The sequence below is a fragment of the Delphinapterus leucas genome, chromosome 16 (genome assembly GCF_059928025.1).
Source record: "Delphinapterus leucas isolate spDelLeu-1000000601 "Yukka" chromosome 16, BTC_Dleu_Yukka2, whole genome shotgun sequence".
In the NCBI taxonomy this organism is placed as follows: Eukaryota; Metazoa; Chordata; class Mammalia; order Artiodactyla; family Monodontidae; genus Delphinapterus; species Delphinapterus leucas.
In genome coordinates, this window is record NC_143144.1 from 26,562,615 (window position 1) to 26,583,257 (window position 20,643).

The 20,643-nt window shown below is 56.3% G+C and overlaps 2 protein-coding genes across 4 annotated transcripts in view; one reads left to right on the forward strand and one right to left on the reverse strand.

Annotated features, from left to right (window-relative positions):
• Nucleotides 1-15,797, forward strand: part of CDH23 (cadherin related 23) — a 394,909-nt gene extending 379,112 nt beyond the window's left edge. The window contains exons 47-67 of one of the 2 annotated variants that reach the window (XM_089897635.1): nt 393-617; nt 1,163-1,332; nt 1,556-1,693; nt 2,686-2,805; nt 4,368-4,545; nt 4,695-4,906; nt 6,913-7,104; nt 7,276-7,389; nt 8,138-8,267; nt 8,369-8,620; nt 8,700-8,861; nt 10,203-10,459; nt 10,809-10,906; nt 11,327-11,447; nt 11,530-11,609; nt 11,755-11,795; nt 11,945-12,005; nt 12,488-12,617; nt 12,805-12,927; nt 13,356-13,460; nt 14,320-15,797. In XM_089897635.1, coding sequence (XP_089753761.1) covers nt 393-617; nt 1,163-1,332; nt 1,556-1,693; nt 2,686-2,805; nt 4,368-4,545; nt 4,695-4,906; nt 6,913-7,104; nt 7,276-7,389; nt 8,138-8,267; nt 8,369-8,620; nt 8,700-8,861; nt 10,203-10,459; nt 10,809-10,906; nt 11,327-11,447; nt 11,530-11,609; nt 11,755-11,795; nt 11,945-12,005; nt 12,488-12,617; nt 12,805-12,927; nt 13,356-13,460; nt 14,320-14,646 — 3,236 coding nt within the window. In that variant the 3' untranslated portion in view covers nt 14,647-15,797. The remainder of the gene's footprint in view (nt 1-392; nt 618-1,162; nt 1,333-1,555; nt 1,694-2,685; nt 2,806-4,367; nt 4,546-4,694; nt 4,907-6,912; nt 7,105-7,275; nt 7,390-8,137; nt 8,268-8,368; nt 8,621-8,699; nt 8,862-10,202; nt 10,460-10,808; nt 10,907-11,326; nt 11,448-11,529; nt 11,610-11,754; nt 11,796-11,944; nt 12,006-12,487; nt 12,618-12,804; nt 12,928-13,355; nt 13,461-14,319) is intronic. The other variant, XM_089897636.1, reaches the window with a different exon arrangement.
• Nucleotides 15,686-20,643, reverse strand: part of PSAP (prosaposin) — a 33,100-nt gene continuing 28,142 nt past the window's right edge. For both annotated transcript variants that reach the window (XM_022590823.3, XM_022590820.3), the window contains 6 exons: nt 19,329-19,424; nt 18,889-19,075; nt 18,646-18,803; nt 18,218-18,298; nt 17,822-17,929; nt 15,686-16,780 (listed from right to left, as the gene is read on the reverse strand). In XM_022590823.3, the coding sequence (XP_022446531.2) occupies nt 16,745-16,780; nt 17,822-17,929; nt 18,218-18,298; nt 18,646-18,803; nt 18,889-19,075; nt 19,329-19,424 (666 nt within the window). In that variant the 3' untranslated portion in view covers nt 15,686-16,744. The remainder of the gene's footprint in view (nt 16,781-17,821; nt 17,930-18,217; nt 18,299-18,645; nt 18,804-18,888; nt 19,076-19,328; nt 19,425-20,643) is intronic.

A 20,643-nucleotide genomic window follows, 5' to 3' on the forward strand; every position in this document is an offset into this window, starting at 1 on the left:
AGAGGCAAAGGGCCCAGGCTGGTTATATAGAGGGAACAACTCAGAGAGGAAACAAAAGGCTGAATCATGAAAAGGGTCTTAAAGATCATCTTACTCCCGTCTCACGGCACAGGTTAGGAAACTGAGGCACAGTGAAGGCCAGGGGTTCCACCAGGGTTACCCAGCCAGTTGGCAGAACCCGAGCCCCTTTCCCAATGGGAGAGTGAGTGACCACACCAGAGGCGAGGGCCGCATGCCATGCCACCACCTGAGGCTCGGGGCAAGCTTTAGGGAGCCCCAGGAGGACTGTGAGACGCTGCCATCCCCTCTGGGTCTGGCTGAGGGTTAGGAAGGCCTGGCCCAGCCACACTGGGGCCCATTCACGCCACTCTCACCCCCTGCCTCCACCCCAGCCAAGCTGACGGTCAACATCCTGGACGTCAATGATAACACGCCCCAATTCAAGCCCTTCGGGATCACCTACTACACGGAGAGGATCCTGGAGGGGGCCACCCCAGGCACCACGCTCATCGCTGTGGCAGCCGTGGACCCCGACAAGGGCCTCAATGGGTTGATCACCTACAGCCTGCTGGACCTGATACCCCCGGGCTATGTCCAGCTGGAAGACTCCTCAGCAGGTAGGTGGGAAATCCGCCAGAGGAGGGCTGGGGAACATGTGTCTGTGCCCGCTTGGCCTCTGAGACGGACCGTGGCTCGCTCCTCACCCTCCAGTTGGGGCCCCTCAGTGGGCTAGGCCAGATCCAGTATGGCTAACATTCTAGTCACTCCCAGATGCCCAAACTACAGGCAAGGACAGAGTGCCTAGCTCTGGGTCGGGATGGAAGCCCCTTTCGGTGTCTGCTGGAAACCTGGAATACTCCATCACCCTCCCTACCATCCAGGCTCCACAGTTAGTATCACTCAGGGGGCAAGAAGCCCAAGAGGGAATTGTCCCAGAGGAGGTCCTCAGCGTGATAGCGTACGTGCCTTTGACTTGTGAATAGGAGAACAGCTGGATGCCAGTGATTCTCGGCCCTCTGGCCTGGGCAGTGCTGCCTGGCTACCCTCCTCCTTCAAGGGACCACACTCATCCCTCAGAGCCCCAGATCCCTCTCTTCATACTTTAGAGAGCTTCCACGAGTGAGGGGTGGCCAAAATGGCAGTGGGTGTCTCTGTGCCTTAGGCAAGGTCATTGCCAATCGGACGGTGGACTATGAGGAAGTGCACTGGCTCAACTTTACCGTGAGGGCCTCAGACAATGGGTCCCCACCCCGGGCAGCTGAGATTCCTGTCTACCTGGAGATTGTGGACATCAATGACAACAACCCCATCTTTGACCAACTCTCCTACCAGGTGGGTGGCCAGGCCAACAAATTGGGTCTGGGACCTGCATCCATTCCTTGGCACCTTTGGGCATCTCCCACTCCCACCCTGCCAGCCTTTAAGTCCCGTGGGAATGACCACCCATGAGTAGCTTGATGCCCTGGGTTGTCTGCATCAGTGAGTTTCTCGGGCAAGGGCTGAGACTCTAGGACTGACCATGGCCCATGCTTTCTCCCTGCCCACTGGGCTCCAGGGAGCCATCTTTGAGGATGTTCCTGTGGGCACAGTCATCCTGAGAGTCACTGCTACCGATGCCGACTCAGGCAACTTCGCCCTCATTGAGTACAGCCTTGTGGACGGCGAGGGCAAGTTTGCTATCAACCCCAACACAGTGAGTGGGCAACGGAGGGCCGGGGAGTGGGGAGTGGGAAGTGGGAAGGGCCCAGGGTCACAGGCTGAGAAGCCACCAAAAGTATTACAGTCATCCCCCTGTTTCTGGGTCCTGCCACCTGGACATCTATAGCCTCAGAGGTCTTTCAGCCAAGTTGGCAAGCCCTGTTCTCAGAGTCCCAGACATCCTGTAGACTGCGGCCTTTCTGTCCCAGGAGACATGGGAGGAAGTGGCCAAAGTCTTTTGGAACTAGCCCCTTGTGGGACAAAAACTGAGATGTGTCTCCACCAGACCGGAAGACTTGATTCAGGTCCATGCGACTGCTTTTTGAAACTGTCAAAAATAGGAAGCTCTGCGGAAAGTGGGCTCAGTATTTGAGCACCTACTGTATACATGGCCCTATCCTCAGTGCTGGGAGAGGGAAGAAGCACCCATGGACATAGCCCCCATGCTCCCATGGGTCTCAGACTTGTAGGAATGCAGAAGTTCAAGAGAAAAATGGGTGATGATTTTAAATGTCGGCAAATTGGTTCAAAGTTGCTCTCGCAGTACAGCAAGAGAGCCCTGTGGCCTGGGGGTGGCTGGCCAGGCAGGGCCTTCCCCAGCTGTGGGGCTGGAGCTGGACTTTCCCTCCCACCGCCTGCCCACATCCCCCTGCACTCTGCCCTTTCAGCAGGGTTTCTTTCCTTCCTCTTGGTGTGAACAATAAAACACACTCCTGGCCTGGCACCATGAACAGTGAATACTTATGGAGTACTACTTTGTACCTGGCCAGGTAGTGAGCTCCAGCCTGGGCCATTCATCCCATCTCCAGGTGAACTGGGGTAGTAAGGACAAGAAGAACCACTAGAATGAGAGCTGCACGGGGCACAGGGGCTGTGGTCTCTTCAGTGCTGTATCTCCAGAGCCCAGAACAGTGACTGCACATAGCAGATGCTCAATAAATACCTGTTGAATTGATGAAGGACCTGACTCCACCCTCCCCCTACTAGGGTGACATCTATGTTCTGTCCTCTCTGGACCGGGAGAAGAAGGCTCACTACATCCTGACTGCCTTGGCCAAAGATAACCCTGGAGATGTAGCCAGCAACCGTCGAGAAAATTCGGTGCAGGTGAGGGACCCTTGCGTGGAGCAGAGACACTAAGGACTGCCATTGTGGAGGCAGTAGGCAAAGCCTTTAGAGCATGGCTGCTGCAGGGCAGGAACAGAACCACCCTGGCCCCTCAAGAGGTGTGGTGGCAGGAAGGAGAGGCAAGAGCTTAGCTGGGGGTTCACGATGGCTGTGGCTCAGGGAGACGGGGACTCTGTAGGAGAAACTTCTTGTGTCAAACCCCTGCTAAGGCAGCTAAACATACCTGGGTGTAACCCAAATAAAGGCTGGGGCTCCACATGGCCCAGTGTCTCCATGCTGTCCCATTGAAAGAAACACAGTCCAGCAACCAAACATAATTATAAAGCATTTATCTTTATGTCTCTTAACATTAATGAGGAACTTTGGTCTTCAGAACAGTGAGAGAATAAATTCCTTATGTTAAGCCAAAAAAAAAAAAAAAGAACATTAATGAGGGATCAAATTCACAACCCCATTTCCATTCCAGGTCTACTGTCCACACAGTTGCTCTGGGGAGGTCAGCATCCCACCTTTAGGCTCTGTCCCCATTTCCATCCAGAGTCCCACACCTCAAGACTTTGCTTTCTCTTTCTTTCTCCCCTTTCTTTCTGCCCTTTCCAGTCCTGTCTTTCTGTATTCAGTTCTTCCAATTCTCAGCAGTAACCTAACCATCCAAAGAAAAGTCTCCTGAAGGGTGGTGGGGAGGTGAGAAGCTGGGTGGGCAAAGAAGAATTCTCTTTGGCAGGTAGGCAACCGAGCTGGGAGCGCTCGCACATACCTGCATTCTGTCCTGTCACATAGGCACGCGCTGTATTGGGAAGAGCACAGTATTTGTAGTCAGAAGCCTAAGGTTCCACTAGCTGAGTATACTGCATTTGTCATGTAACCTCTCTGAGCCTCGGTTGTCAAAGCTGCAGGGAGTGGAGGGCAGGGGCAGTGATGATGATGCCTCCCTCCCAGCCTGGTGGTGAGTCCAGGAGATGGGAGGTGGGAAAGTGCTTTGTGCCCTGAAAGGGGTTCTTAAAATCATGGCTGTGAAGGGCTCTGTTACGGATGCAGTCAGGCAGGGCCACAGGAGCCAGGGAAAAAGGGCCTCCTGGTGTATCCATAGGACCTGCCCTGGGCTCTGGGGTCAGCAGACAGAGCCCAGTCCCAGGCCAGACACAAATCCCAGTCAAGAGGGGCGTCCAGAAAGTAGAGTCAGATATATGGGGCCACTGTGGGAAGGAACAGAGGACAGAGTAGGAAATATGTGGGGAGGAGTCCCCGCTTCAGGACCCAGACACAGATTACCTGTTAACCACGGTACTAGTTGCTGAGCATTTACTCAGGCCAGGGACTGCGCATAGACCATCACGGACAAGCCTCACAAGCCCCTGAGAGATAAAATCCTATTGTCCCCAACGTACACCTAAGGAAACTGAGGGTCAGGGGGTTAAATAAATAGTTTGGGGTCAGACTAAACAGTGGGCACTGTCCACCTCGGCTTAATCCTGTGTGACCGGGTCACCGGAAGCAGCCCCCAATGTGCTCCTGACCTTTGAGCTCAACCTCCCCTCCAGGTGGTAATCCAGGTGTTGGACATCAATGACTGCCGGCCACAGTTCTCCAAGCCCCAGTTCAGCACGAGCGTGTATGAGAATGAGCCAGCGGGCACCTCCGTCATCACCATGATGGCCACCGACCAGGATGAGGGCTCCAATGCGGAGCTGGCCTACTCCCTCGAGGGCCCGGGCGTGGGTACGTAGCCTGCTCCCCACCAAGGATGCCTTAGGGGGTGGGAGGGGCAGGCTGCCTTCCTGCAGCCCCAGGCCAGGCGTAATAGGAGGAAGGATGGGAAGGAGGTCTCAGTTGGAGCCACACCCTGCTCTCCTGCCCCCACCTGCCAGAGGCCTTCCACGTGGACATGGACTCGGGCCTGGTGACCACAAAGCGGCCACTGAAGTCCTACGAGAGGTTCAACCTGACCGTGGTGGCCACGGATGGTGGACAGCCCCCACTCTGGGGCACCGCCATGCTCCTGGTGGAGGTCATCGACGTCAACGACAACCGCCCCGTCTTCGTGCGCCCACCCAATGGCACCATCCTCCACATCAAAGAGGTACTGCTGACCCCCGGGGCCTCCTGCTACCTACACCCCCTTCCAGTATTCAGCCCGCTTCTCCATCCTGCAGTCATCCTGCAGCCTGAGAGGGTAAAGGGGCCCCCACTGCAAAAGCAGGGAAACTGAGGCCAGAGTAGGGAACGGGCCAGCTCAGTGCCACACAGGGCAGTGTTGAACAGTCGTTAGTAAGAAGGGCTGGGCCAGCAAAGGCTCTTGGATTCACATCAGACTCTATCGCTTACCAGCCAAATGACCTTGAGCAAGTGACTTCTCTGAGTCTGTTTTTTCATCTGCAAAGTGGGACTTATAATAGTAGATGCCCCATCTCTTGCTCCTAAATGTCTGCCAAGAAGGACAGTCTCCCCGCAAGTCACTTCTCCTACACTTGTCTCAAAATAAACACACAGCCCCTTCCGTCTGTCTGTTGTTCCTGCTGATACCAGTGTGGAGACAGCCTGGGACTTGAGGATGTGCATCAAAATAAGAAACAAGGGGAAGTGGCTGAGCTTCTGACTACCTCCAATTCTTCTTTCATGCCTTGCTCTCAGTTGTCTTGTAAAGATGGGGAAGTACTCCTTTGACTCCTGCCCTTCCCCTCCTTCCTCTCAGCACCCAAGCCGAAAATGCTCCTTGGTAGAATACTTGGGGTGTCTCCCACTTGTTCTTTGCTCCCCAAACTTCAGCATGTCTCCACATCTCAGAATGTCAGTGTTAAGTCCTTGCTGTCACTCTATCTCCTCTTTGAGGTCCCACAAGAGAAATTTCTCCCAGGGCTGAGCTCTAGGAAACTCTATGCTTTTACCTTGTGATTTGCCCTTTCCTGTGTCTACTGCAATGATGCAGTGGCCCTCTTTGCTTTGCCCACTAGGGAGCTCATAGTGGTCAGCCCACCGTGAATGATGCTGCAGGGACTTAGCACACACGCCTTATCTCCCATCCCTCAGTTTCCATCTTCCTGCCAACCATGGTTTTTCTTTACCCTGATTTTTTTTTTAACTTATTTACTCTTATTGTTGTGTATACATTCTTGTAAGCTGCCTCAAATCTTTTTTTGTAGCGTGAGGCAGGGTATCAATTAATAATAATCTAGTTCTTTTGCACGCCAAAGCCCCCCCTTTTACTAAGTTTTTTCCCTTCAAGGGGTCCCTACTTTGAAAGATTCATGTCTCCCAAACAACCAGCATTTGTTAAGGAATTATGTCTGTCATCCCACTTTCTGTCAATTAGATGTGACTGCCATTTGGAGTTTCTGATTGTCGTGATCAATGAGATAAACAGTGAAACCATGCTGAGCTGATCATTTTTGAACTAAAAGCAAAGAAACTTGTTTTTTTCTTGTGCCCTTGGCAGCCTTTTCATGGGTCAATGTCTGACGTAAATTGGGTTTTTTGATATCTCAGACTTAACTCGAACTCGGGAGGCTGAGGCACAGAGAGGTGAAGTGACATGTCTAGGTCACGTGGTGATTTAGTAACAGACTAGCATGCACATGTCCAGTCTCTAGCCACCATGTCATACCACGTCACCCTACCTGCATGCCCCCCATTTTCAGGTACCCCATTGGGTGGATGGTGTTGTTTGGGGATACCTAGAACTTCTGTGATTGGGGGGTAGAAGAGAGCAAGACAGACCTGGGAACAGAGGCTGGCTGTGGCCTCAGCTTTGGGATTCCCCTTCTGTCTTCTAAACCTCAGCATGCAGTGGGATCGGCGGGATGGGATAGCCCCCGGAAGGGTGTCACCCTGAGAGAGTCTGCAGCATGGTGGATCCCAGGCTGGACTTTCAGTGGGCAGTGGCCTTAGCTGGGGGTGGGGTGAAGGGATGTTCCAGCAGATGCTCAGACTCCAGGAGAGTCCAGCCAAGCCGACAGACGTTTCCTAAGGATGCTGAAAGGTGGCGAGGACATTCTGCTAGGAGAGGAGAAAGAACAAGAGCTCCATCGGGTCTGGGAGCTGGGATTCTCTCAAGATGCCCCAGGAGCCTCCCTCCTGTGCCCCCTGCAGGAGATTCCACTGCGCTCCAACGTGTACGAGGTCTATGCCACAGACGAGGACGAGGGCCTCAATGGGGCCGTGCGCTACAGCTTCCTGAAGACAACAGGCAACCGGGACTGGGAGTACTTCACCATCGACCCAGTCAGTGGGCTCATCCAGACCGCGCAGCGCCTGGACAGAGAGAAGCAGGCAGTGTACAGCGTAAGGGGGTGGGGCATGGCATGAGGGGCGGGGCCAAAGAAGAGACTGCTCTGGGCACAGGACCACAATGTCCCCACCTAGAATGTCTGCGAGGGTAGTGACCTGTCCTCTGGGGATGCCTGCCTGGGGCCCTTCGTCTCTTCCTCTGACTGCACTTCTCCGCCCCCCCAGCTCATCTTGGTGGCCAGCGACTTGGGCCAGCCGGTGCCTTATGAGACTATGCAGCCACTGCAGGTGGCCCTGGAGGACATCGATGACAACGAACCCCTCTTCGTGAGGCCTCCGGTGAGCTCACCCATCCCCTGCACTGGTCACCCACACAGGGACTCACCTGCCTGCAAGCACACACTTTCCTGTGCACACTGTGCCGTAGACACACGTGGTTACACGTGGAAACTGCACAGCACTTCACAGAACGAATATTTATTGAGCAGCTACTAGGTCAAGGCACTATCCAGCAGTCAAAAAAGCAGACAAAAAAAAAAAAAAAACCAAACAAAAATGCCTGACTCGTGGAGCTGATGTTCCCATGTTTGTACACGCGCTCACACAAGAAGCCTGAAAATCAGTTCTGCTTTAGCGAGCTGGGGCTGAACCTCTTCATGTGGACTCAGACTCTCTAACTTGGTGGTTTTTTCTTCTTGTGTGCACCTAGGATGTAATGTTCCCTGGAGACCGTGTGCGTGCGTGCGTGCGTGTGTGTGTGTGTGTGAGAGAGACAGAGAGAGAGCACACTCAAGCTCATGCCCTCCTCATTCAAACATCCATCTAAGTGCTGGGAGACTTCAGAGAATGTGCCAAGCCCAGCCCTGCCCTCATGGCGGATGTCACGGGTGACACTCCCTGAGGGCAGAGCTGGAGTGTCTCCAGCCCAGCCCTTGCTCCCTTGAGGTTACAGCAATTTCTCTCGCCCCACAAGGCCTGGGCAAAAAATTCCCTCAGCACCCACAAAAACACTGCCTAGGGTCCTCTGGCAGGAGCCAGGAGCTCAGGTCTTCCCTTGGCCTCCCATGACCTCCCTCTCCCCCTGCAGAAAGGCAGCCCCCAGTACCAGTTGATGACAGTTCCCGAGCACTCACCACGTGGCACCCTCGTGGGCAACGTGACAGGCGCTGTGGACGCAGACGAGGGCCCCAACGCCATCGTGTACTACTTCATCGCAGGTGAGGCCTGACGAGGCTAGTGCCTACCTACCCTGGGGCTGGAGATGACCCAAATATGCCCCCGCCCTGCCCCTCACGCTGTGCCGTGGTCCCCCCCTCAGCCGGCGACGAAGAGAAGAACTTCCAGCTGCAGCCCGACGGGCGTCTGCTGGTGCTGCGGGACCTGGACAGGGAGCGCGAAGCCGTCTTCTCCTTCATCGTCAAGGCCTCAAGCAATCGCAGCTGGACACCTCCCCGTGGGCACTCCCCAGCCCTGGACCTGGCCACTGACCTCACCCTGCAGGAAGTGCGTGTCGTGCTGGAGGACATCAACGACCAGCCCCCACGCTTCACCAAGGCCGAGTACACTGCAGGTGCAGGGACCAGAGCCCGGGCCTGGGGTGTGGGATGGCCTCGGCCCTGCCGCTTACACCCGCTTGCCCGTTCCTGCAGGAGTGGCCACCGACGCTAAAATGGGCTCAGAGTTGATCCAAGTGCTGGCCCTGGACGCAGATATTGGCGACAACAGCCTCGTCTTCTACAGCATCCTGGCCATCCACTACTTCCGGGCCTTTGCCAACGACTCTGAGGATGTGGGCCAGGTCTTCACGATGGGTAGGGGCTTCAGCCACTTCATGGACTATCGTCTGGAGGAGATATGGTCTGTAGGGTTACCCCAGGGTATAGGTGGCCGGCCAGCCAACCAGCCGTGTCAGTCCTTCCATTCACCCACCCATCCATCCATTCATCCATCCTTCAGCCAGCCAGCCAGCCAGCCATTATCTGTTAATCCTTTTATTCATCCACCTATCTTTCGATCTATTCTCTAATCCACCTATCCATCTCTACATCCTACCCACCCACTTTCTTCTCTTCTTCTTCCCATCTCCTCATCCATCCACCCACCCACCCACCCCACTGAACAATCCATCAATCCACCCACCTATTCATCTATCTGTCCACCCATCCATCCAACCTCTCATTCATCCATCTGCCCACCCATCTACCCATTTTTCCGTCCATCCGTCCATCCATCCTCCCATTCTCCTTTCCATATATCCACCTATCTTTCCATTTGTGCACCTCACCCTCGCCTGCATCAGGCATTGCGCTAGGTAGGCACCGGGGAGCCAGAATTCTCCCCAGGTGTACAAAGCACACTTGTACGTAGAAGTATGCATGTTTGCTTGTGAATCTGCCTGTGTGGATAGCTGAGCGTCTCTTTGTTAGGTTCTAGAAGGTGTTCTAGGAGGTGTCCCAGTGGGTGTCACATTACCATACCTCCAGCTCCAGCCCCTTCCCTGCTCTTCTCTGCCCACAGCAATCAATCCAGCCTCCTTGGCCTGGCTTTCAAAGCTCCCCAGGTCTTCCTCCTAATCCCTCTTTCTGGTTTCACAGCCCCTTACTACCCTTGAGTGCACTGCGCCCACCCAGGCTGACCTGCTCACCATGGCTTCAGCCTGCTCCACACCGCCCTCCCGTGGCCTTCACCTCCTGGAATACCACCCTGACCTCCAACTCTGCCTTCAGATATGCTCCCGCTAGCCACCCTTTGTAGTCTAGTTCATGAGCTGCCACCCCCAGTCACACAACTAGACACCATCCCTTTGTCCTCTGAGTTCGCACTGCTCTTAACCTTAGTAAGCATAGAGAGGCTTGCTAAAGGTCACAAAGCTAGAAAGTGGCAGATTTTGAACCCAGGTCTACTGCCTTTTAAGAGCAGACTATGCTGTACCACTGCTGGTCATCTCTCAGCTATGGCTGTGGAATTACGAAGCACGTGTGTATGTGTAAGAGAGCGATGATACTGAGGGAACTCAGAAGTGTTCTGTAGCATCCCAGCATGGGACAGCAGAGTCCCAAACTTGTCCAAGTTGTGTTTTAATATGCAGCGTGTTTAAATAAAAACTTAGAATTCTCCAGAAAAAGTGCACCACCCCCGGGCTTTCCCTACAGGGAGTGTGGATGGCATCCTGCGCACCTTCGACCTCTTCATGGCCTACAGCCCTGGCTACTTTGTAGTGGACATTGTGGCCCGAGACCTGGCAGGTCACAATGACACAGCCATCATTGGCATCTACATCCTGAGGGATGACCAGCGGGTCAAGATCGTCATTAATGAGATCCCCGACCGTGTGCGTGGCTTCGAGGAGGAGTTCATCCGCCTGCTCTCCAACATCACTGGTGCCATCGTCAACACCGATGACGTGCAGGTACCCCATGGAACCCACCCCGGGTCTAGGGGCAGTGGAGGGAGAAGGGGGACCAGGCCGCAGGGACAGGGCATTGCAGAGAGGTCAGGGGTATGAAGGGGGATCAGTCATTTCCTAGATGCATGGCCTTGGAAAATTCCTTCCGGGTCTCTGGGTCTCAGTTTCCTCATCTGTAAAATGGGAGCTAATGGTAGTGCCTGGTTCAGTGACTGGCATCGAGCTTGGCCCCTGGTGAGCATCCAGTAGTGATGGGTTTACTGGCAGGGTAGGGCAGGAGAGGCTGTTAGAAGAGGCACCCATCCCATCCCTTGCTCCTGCCACACACCCCATGATGCCCCTTCTCGCCTAGTTCCACGTGGACACGAAGGGTCGGGTGAACTTCGCACAGACAGAGCTGCTTATCCACGTGGTGAACCGCGAAACCAACCGTATCCTGGACGTGGACAGGTGGGTGGGCGTCTGTGCTCAGCCTGTCTTTCGGTCTGCCTCCCTGCCCTGGAAGTCGGACAGGGAACCCACTAAGGAGGCACGGATGACGCCATCAGGCCTGCTGTATGGGGGCTCTACCCCAGACGTGGGCAGGGCGGGTGGAGAGAACACGGTCTGGGTGTATGAGCAGAGCTCCACCCCCCTGAGCCTTACTCTCCCCATGTGTGAAATGGGAGTATTACAGCAATTGTGAGCAGCAGACAGGAGCTTGTGTGAAGGGATGGTGAACCCTGTTAAGATACAGAGCTATCCGAGCTGGGTGGGCCTTAATCTTGCAAGGCTTGGTCGGGGGTGAATGTGGGGGCAGGCTGGCCTGAGTGGGACGGGCTCTTGGGGAACGGCCGAGGATGGGAGCTGAGGCCCCTGCCCCTCGCCCAGGGTGATCCAGATGATCGATGAAAACAAGGAGCAGCTGAGGAATCTATTCCGGAACTACAACGTCCTAGACGTGCAGCCCGCCATCTCTGTCCAGCTGCCCGAAGACATGTCCGCCCTGCAGGTACCCCTGGTGACAGCGCCCCCACCGTCCCCTTGTTGCCCCGGGTGCTCTCAGCCACTCATGCTTGGCCCTGCTGCCCTAGATGGCGACCATCGTCCTGGCCCTTCTCCTCTTCCTGGCTGCCATGCTCTTCATCCTCATGAACTGGTACTACAGGACCGTGTGAGTGACCCCTACGTGCCCTGCCTTTTGAGACAGGCTGACCAGCCCCGCTGCTGGGACAGTCAGGGAGGCAGGCAGGGCCATCAGGCCCTGAGACGCCAGCCCAGCCGCAGCCTCCTTCACCGGCCCCTCTGCTTCTTTCCAGACACAAGAGGAAGCTCAAAGCCATCGTGGCTGGCTCGGCAGGTCAGAGGGCTGTGATGGGTGGGGAGGTGGGAGGGCAGGAGGGGCCCCTGAGGGCCTAGGGTGACAGCCCGGGCCCCATAGGGCTGGCTCAGGCCCAGCTCCCCAGCCGGCTCTACCCGTCCCCCCACACCCCAACCCTTCTCCTGCAGGGAATCGCGGCTTCGTTGACATCATGGACATGCCCAACACCAACAAGTATTCCTTTGACGGGTGAGTGAGAAGTGGTGTCCCTGAACCCTGCCGGGTGCACTTTGGGGAGACCCACCCAGGACCCAGCTGCGGTGAAGTCCCCACTGCCTCTCAAGCACTGAGGCCATCATGGACTGGCTGAAACCTGGGGTGTGGGCGCCCCCTGCTGGGCCAGGTACCCCTCTCTCTCCACCGAGTTGGGCTCCCCACCCTGACTGGGTCCCAAGTTCCAGGGGGCGTAGGCTTTGGGCATCGGATACAGGGTGAGGACTCTGCACCAAAGCTGATCCAGATGGACACGTTGTCCTGGTTCTAGCAGGATCCTGAGGCGGGAGGACGCACCCACGGGTACCACAGGCAAGGGCCCTGCTTCTCACGGCCCTGAAGGCCCAGTCCTGTGAAAAGCACAACTACAGCCTGGGAAACGGTGTGGGGGTTAGGGGCGAGACTTCAAGGGCATCTGTCCACTCGAGCCTGGAGTCAACCCCACTCCCCACCTGCAGGGCCAACCCCGTGTGGCTGGATCCTTTCTGCCGGAACCTGGAGCTGGCTGCCCAGGCAGAGCACGAGGATGACCTGCCGGAGAACCTGAGTGAGATCGCCGACCTGTGGAGCAGCCCTACCCGCACCCACGTGAGCCCAGGCCTGGGCCGGGGCAGGGATGGGGTGGACAGTCAGGAGGGACAGGTGGAGGTAGCGTACGCTCTTTGCCATCGCTGGCCAAGGAGCTGGCTGGCTGGGCGGGAACCGGTCCACTGCCCTGCACGTGTGCATGCGCGGTCTACCTCAGCTCCAGCTAACGCGCCCCCTCTCTCCCCAGGGAACTTTTGGGCGTGAACCAGCAGCAGTCAAGCCTGATGATGACCGGTACCTGCGGGCGGCCATCCAGGAGTATGACAACATTGCCAAGCTGGGCCAGATCATTCGGGAGGGGCCCATCAAGGTGAGCCCTCCTCGCAGCTCCTGCACCCAGACCCCTGGCTGAGCTCGGACTTGCTCCAGAGGATGCAGGGAGTGGGGAGGATCCTGGGAAACAGCTTTCTCCACCTCTAGGGACTCAGCTAGACCTGCCCTCCACGGGGGCAAGAACACCAAGGCAGAGAGGGGCCAGGGCCCCGGGCTGATAAGGAGCTGCTTCAGCCTGCAGTGTCCTGGAGGCCGGGACTCTGAGACACAAGCCCACGTGGGCTCTGTCTGGCCGCCGTCACCAGGCTCTGCTCTCAGTCCTCCACCCTAGGATCAGACGCCCGTACATCCCACGCTCCCAGAGTGCCTTCCGTCACCCCCACCCGAGTTAGTTATGGGAGTGAGTGATGGGCGGGGCAGGCAGGGGAGGGCCTTGGTTGGGGGTTAACACTTTCCCTCCCCCAGGGCTCGCTGCTGAAGGTGGTCCTGGAGGATTACCTGCGGCTCAAAAAGCTCTTTGCACAGCGGATGGTGCAAAAAGCCTCCTCCTGCCACTCCTCCATCTCCGAGGTAGCGGGTGGGCCGGGAGCTGTGTGCTGTGCCCCAGCCCTGGGGGTGCGCGCTCTCTCTCTCTCTCTCGTTCATCCTCCTCGGAGTCTCTGGAGATCAGCAGCTAGGGCCCAAGACTGCACTAGGTGGGGGTTCAGAGAGTCAGACAGCGGGCTCTGCTTCTGCTATCTGGGCTCCACAGCGGGCTTCCCCAGGGGTGGGTGGGTGTTGAGGCAGTGTTTCTTAGACTTCAGGAGCCCCAGGAAGATACCTTTGAGAGGTGATATCATTTTAAGAAATTGGCTGTAGGGTCAAGTGGATATACATATTTATTTGCCTGCAGTGATATGTCAACACTTTAGAAAGTCAGACTTTATCTAAAAACCCAGATTTCCAGCTGGGCCAATATTCTCAACTGGAGTAGCTAAAACTGAACAGCTCCACACAGGACAAAAAAGTGCCATTTGTGAGTCTCTGCTCTACCTTATTAATCCCCTCCAGCTTCAACTGTGGACACTTTCCAGCTGGCCACAGTTAGGAGTTGATCCTGCTTAAGGCCAACGTGGTAACAAATCCAGATGCCACAACCATAGTCACAGGGTCTCTACAGACCAAAGTGAATACAGGAGATTTGAAAGATTCTCATAGGAAGCCCATGCTCCGGAGAACACATCTGTAGCACCAGAAGTATCCATGGCTCCCCTTTGTACCCAGTTCGAGAAACACTGCCACAGGCCGCACAGGCCTGCTGCGGCACGAGCCCGGGGTTCCTCGTGTGCAGCAGGGAGGCGACAGGCCCATAGCAGGTGGGACTCGGGGCCATCCACCTGCTCAGGGCCTGGCCCTGCCCTGAACATGTGCGGGTCCCGGCCTCTTGCAGCTGATCCAGACTGAGCTGGAAGACGAGCCAGGGGAGCGCAGCCCCGGCCAGGGCAGCCTGCACTTCTGCCACAAGCCACCTACGGAGCTCAAAGGGCCAGACGGGATCCACGTGATGCACGGCAGCACGGGCACGCTGCTGGCTACCGACCTCAACAGCCTGCCCGAGGATGACCAGAAGGGCCTGGGCCGCTCACTGGAGACGCTGACCGCCGCCGAGGCCAGCGCCTTCGAGCGCAACGCCCGCACCGAGTCCGCCAAATCCACGCCCCTGCACAAGCTTCGCGACGTGATCGTGGAGAGCCCCCTGGAGATCACAGAGCTATGACTAGATGGGGGGAGCCCGACGGGTACGAGCAGCCCAACCCCACCCCTCCCAGGGCGAGAGCAGGGGCAGGACCTCCGGGCGGGGGGGTGGGGGGGCCGGGGGAGGGCCCTCCCCAGGCAGCTCTGGGCGCGCAGCCTTGGGTTGGCCCAGAAGCAGGGCCCACGTCAGCTGCTCAGATTCCACTTTTGCCAGACGCTCGTTCGGCATCTGATCTCTTACCTTCATAAAATGTTATTTTTTTAAGAAAACCAGACAGAAATGGTGAGTATCTAAGAACGAGGTAAGGAGGGTCACCGAGAGCCCAGGAGTCTGAGGATGGCCTCAGCCCAGGCTGAGCTGAAAGAGGCCAAGCCGGCCCCCTTCCCCTCCCAGCCCGCCTCACAGCACAGGAATCCAGCACCGGGGAGGGAGCCCAGAGCAGGCACACCCTGCCTGGCCTTGACTCTCTGACCCCAGTTCAAGTCCCAGTGCATTTCTGCCACATCCCTGGCCGGACATCCAGGTGGGGGCAGTGAGTAATCCCTGCTTCCCCACACAGACATGGTCACTGTCAGCCAACGGCATTCTCTCCATTTCACTGGCTTTCCAAACGTGCCGGGCTCATAAAACGACTGATGTTCCCTTGGGTTTTGAATATAGTGTTCGTGTGTATTCCTTTTTTAAATTAAGTTATTCCCTCCATATTCTCCCCTTGGTTTTGTTCAACTGATATGCACTGAACGTTTCTGGAATGGTCTGAATTTAAAAAAAAAAAAAAAGTCACAAGGAACCGGCAATTCACTCTGGCTCTGGTAAACTACCCGTGGGGCTGGGCCGGCGGGTTGCAGGGGTAAGGACAGGGCAGCTCTGGACCCACCTTTGGGGGCACTCCCCTGACCACTTGCCCACTGCTGGCCCCAGGTGTGTCAGGGGGGACCAGATGGCATTTTCTTTCTCTGGCCAAACGGGGCCATAGGACTGCTGGGCACTTACAGGTTCACGGCCTCGGAGCTCAGCAGCAGCCACTCTTCTGGCTGAGGTGTCACAGAAACACTCGGCCTCTGGTTGACAGACTTTATTGTTAAATCACAGAAATTTTAGTGCAAAACAAACAAAATTGGTAAGTTCATTTAATAGCAACTGCACGTCTTGCTGTCTCCTGGCAACTGGAAGTGGAGGAGAGGATGCAGCCAAACTGGAGAGAAGGCAGGGCGACGGCTGAGGCCCCAGGGCAGCAGCCCCTCTACCTGGAAGCCAGAGGCTTAGGAGCTTGTCATCCACATTTATTTGCAGGTCAGAAAAACCATCTACGGGGGGGGGGGGGGGTCAGGGGGGAGGGGGCTGTACCGCCCAGAGCAACGGGGGCGCTGAGCAGCAGGGTGGACACAAGAGCAGGCATGACGCAGTCACCACTGTCCACACGCACAAAAGCAGGCCCCCAGGACCTCCACAAAGAGCTAGCAGGTTATATTCATGCAGGTTTTTTCCCCTCCCACCCCAAACCACAGAACTCCAAACACGGCATCAACCAGGAAAGACAGGAAAGCCGAATCAAAGGCTGACCCAACGGTAGCAAGCCCGGCCCCACCAGGTCTCCTGAGCGGCTGCTTCCAGCAGCTCTATTACAGTGAGAACCACATTGTTTGTTTGTTTAAAAAGCCTAATAATTATTCTGAGCCTCTCATATTTCCTATAAAACTGCCTCTGTCTGGCAGATCAGCAGGCCCACGAGGCGGGAAGGTCCCTGCTTAGAGCAGGCCTCCGGAGGCCTTAGCACCCAAGGCCCATGCAGGAGGACGGACAACCTCAGTCAAGAGGCTCTGGCTCATGCCCACAGCCAGAGCCCCGTCTCCTCCGGGTAACCACCATGCAGGGACAGACTCAAGAGACCTCCAGTGTACGGTATGTCAGCATCCATGTAGCAGGGAGGAAAGGGACACTGAAGCAGCTACGCCAGCGGCCTGCTGACAGCGATGCTAAGATGAGGGCGAGAAGAAAGGGACTGAGGGAGAGGGCTCCTATCGTTTTTATAACAACAAAGCCAACAGATCTGTGTGTTCGTTCCCCCAGACACAAGCAGGGAAAGATGCTGCAGTTTCTCTAAGACAGACCGTGCCTTCTAGTTCCACACGTGACGCTTGCAATGCTCGACAGCCTGACAGGAGAGAGGAAACAGTTTAGTCTGCAGGTGACAAACGCTATCCCTGGCCCATGAGTGCATCAGCCGGCACCCAAAAGTGGGACCCGCTATCCTGTCCCAGATCAGCCGGGATGGACCAGATGCTGATAAAGGCCCGGGACAGCATCTCATTTAAACTCGGGGATAGTAGGTGGCTATGAGTTTTGGGGACTCATAAGGCAAGAGTCCAGAGCAGTGGATGAACAGCACCCCTGCAGGTAGGACCCAGGACCCCCTTCCTCTGGTTACACACCCGAGGCCCCCGAGGCAGAACTCCTCACCCAAGAGTCAGAGGTATACATCAGCTCAGGCCAGCTCAGAAACGGGCCCGGGTACCCAGGAGAGCGACAGAAATGCACTCCACCACTGACGGTGCTACAGGGTGAGGGTGCTGGGGCACGGGGCTCGGCAGGGTGGGCCTCACCCTCCTCCCTGCAGCGGCCCTGACGCCGGCTTACCGGTCATGAAGAACCCCCACGAGGAAGAAGTTGCACAAAAAGGAACATTAAGTAACAGAGGCTGAGCCGAAACGTCCCCACCCAGGAAAGCAGCACGGGTCACCCCGCAGTGGCTGCCCAGCCAGGAGCCAACTCCCGGGCCGTTCAAGAAGAGCTCCGCTGGGCCCTGGGTGAAGATTCAGGCCGGGCGCCAGCCAGGGCAAGAGGGACCCAAGAGGCATGAGGCCTCGTGCAAGAACCCGCTGGGCTTTGTGCAATCCCTCGGGTGACCTCCTGCATATCTGACCCGGTCACCAGGGGGCTGAAAGTGGAAGCAAAGGACACTGCAGAACATCCACTGCCACCGCGCCCTCCTCAAAGACAACGATGCAGTGAGCCCTGCTTTTGGTGGTGCCCATAAGTAAGCCTAACTGCCCCTCTGGGCCTCAGTCCCCCTCCCCCACCCAGCTCCCCACCAAAGACAGGGTACAGCGGATTGCCAAGGAGCCTGTTAGAGCAGGTTCTCCCTCGAGCTGCCTGCCTGGCGGGGGTCCTGGGGAGCAGTTGCTGAGCTACTCACGTTGCACAGGGCTGCCGACTCCATGTTCTGGCACCAGTAGCTCGGGCCCCAGACACACTTCTCAGTTCCCACAAGAGGCTTACGGGCTGAGGGACAGGCTCCAATTTTCTATAAGGTCAAAGGAAGGGGGAAGAATTAGGTCTGCCCAGCTAATCCTTTTCAAAACTGAGATGATTATCAGCTTCTAGAAGCAGCTAGAATCAGAGCTCTAATAAGCACTTTCCAGAAAAGGCAGGGTTGCTGAGTCAAGTGGTGGGGCCTGGACGCCTGGTTCTCCCACACACCATCCCCAGACTCTGGCCCCGGCCCCAAATCTCAGAGGAGCCCTTCCAGGGTCCATGCAGCACCTCCCAGGTCACACTGCCCAGGAACCCATACCGGCCCAACGCCGCTTACCAGGCACACAAAGGAAGGGTCCAGCACGTCCACCAGGATCTCTATGAGCATGGGCTCGTACTCCGTCACAAACTGATCACACTGTTAGGGAAACAGCAATGTGGGTCTAGGTGGGCCCAGCCAGAGTGTGGGGCGCTGGCCATGCTCTTCTACCAGAATTCCTGGCCTTGCCAGCCCAGTGGGCCCAGGGCCTCCCTGCCCGCCCGGGTGACACACCTACCCCCACCTGCTCATGTTCTTCTCCCCCTAGTGGCTCCACTTGAGCCAACAGAGCACCTTTAAGAAAATCTCAGTGGAGTCCACGCCAGAGGCAGAAATGGCTGCTTCTCCCTCAAAACTTCAACCAGCAGCACACTCAGTGAGCTACCCAGCTCCTGCATGTCCCAAGCAGGTTCTGACATTCTGGCCGAAAGCAGCCCACAGCGTACCTGCTTCTGGTACGGGTCAGGCAAGAGGCTGCAGCCTTTCTCGAAGGCAGCAAGGATCTGCTCCTTCGTGCTGTTCTTCTCCAGGTTGTGCTCCAAATAGGTCACCAGCTTCTTGCACACCTCACAGAAGCCACCGTCCTTCCGTGGCATCACGTGTGCTACGCAAGAGAGCACAGGCTCAGTGCTGGCAAGGCCCTCCCTAACCCGAGAGGGGCCGGCCGGCCTCACGCGCACTGGGCTCACCGGTCAGCGCAGGCAGCCCCCGGCTGGAGCAGAGATGGAGCATGCTGCACACCAGCTCAGGGCTCGCCTCCTGCAGGAGGATCGACAGGATGGAGCTGCCGTAAGTGTCCACCACCTCCTGGCACTCCTCGGATAAGGACGAGGGCAGCTTCGAGCACACGGTGTCCAAAGCATGAATTATTTCTTCCTGAAACACAAGAAGAGAGGCTCATGTGAGAAGATGGGAGGCTGCGTGGGGTGGGAGAGACTCTGAAAATGCTGATGTGACCAGGGAGCCAACAGCAAGGTGCTGTTTTCTCCCTCAAAGGCTAGACTCCCGGGCTGGTGTCCCATACCCACAAGGGCCAAGCCCAGCTCTCGGGCTGGGTCCTCCCACCAGGCCATTCTGGCTCCAGGGCCAGGAGCGTTTGCGATGGCAGCATTTCCCGAAATCCGCGTACCTCGGTCCTGTTGTTGTCAATCAGCTTGACCACCTCCTTCACCACGTACTCGCACACCTCACAGTAAATATCAGCCTTCGCCGGGACCGGATCCTTCTGTTGAAAGGGCAGAAGAACACTAACACTGAGGGCCTCGCCTCACTCCCTGGTCCTGCTCCTCTAAAGGAGTGGGGCAGAGGCCAGGACGGGCTAGCGTCACACAAAGGCCACTTCCTGCTGCATTCAGAATGGGGTGTGGCTTCCTCCCAGTGTCCAAGCCCCAGTCCCTGCTGCTCCTAGATGGTGGGAAACCTGTCCCTTTCCCCAATCCTCTACCACCACCCCAAAACCAGGAACAGAAGCAGTGAAACTGTCCCCCAACCCCAAAGAGCTGTCCATTCAATGTCCGTTTGGTTGCAATCGCCTCATCGTTCAGCATTCATTCTGGGGACGCGAGTGGGGGAGCAGAACAGAGAGAGGATTCACTACTAGTCTACTATTTAGAAGACAGCGTTTTAAACATGTTTCGGGTCTGCTCTTGCGTTTCAAGTCTCAGCGCCTGAGACTGCTTTTCCAGAGCCTACCTTTGATAACACAATCCCGTTGAACATAATTTTCTGTGATAGTGGCAACATTCTCTGGCCGTGCCACGCAGTACAGCAGCCGCTAGCCACGAGTCTGCTACTAAGCGCCTGAAATGTGGCCAGTGTAACCAAGGAACCGAACTTTTTTCTTTAAATTTTAAGTATCACATGTGGCTAGAGTACAAGCTGTAACTCTCCATCTTCTCCAGCCACTAATTCAGTCAGCAAGGTGGGCCAGAGCCTCTGAGCGTCTCGACTGGACAGGAGGGGCGGCAGCAGCGCTTCCGACTCTGCCAGACACAACCCTTGTGTGGTCCACACAGTACACGTGCCGAGAGAAGACAACAGGAGGAGACGAGACAGCTAAAGGTCAAGTGACACTGACATGGAAAGTTCTGGAACAAGAAGTGCACACACGTGCCATGTGATAAGACATCACATAGGCTGGGCGCCTGTCCTGGAAACATCAAGTTTGTACCACGGCCACAGCATGGGGAAGGAGGTGGGCGAGGCCACAGAAAGCACATCGGAAAGGTTCGGTCGGAGCCGGGCACTGAAAAATGATTTCGAATGGTGTGCTAAAAACGTAGACTTGATCCCATGAGCACTAGGGTTTATGACCAAGGAGATAAATGTACGAGGGTAGGGGGCGCTGCATCAATTTAGGGGATACTGTAAACTAATGGTCTCAAACTCAAATACCTTTAAAAGCCAAGCAGGGAGGGCTTCCCTGGTGGCGCAGTGGTTGAGAG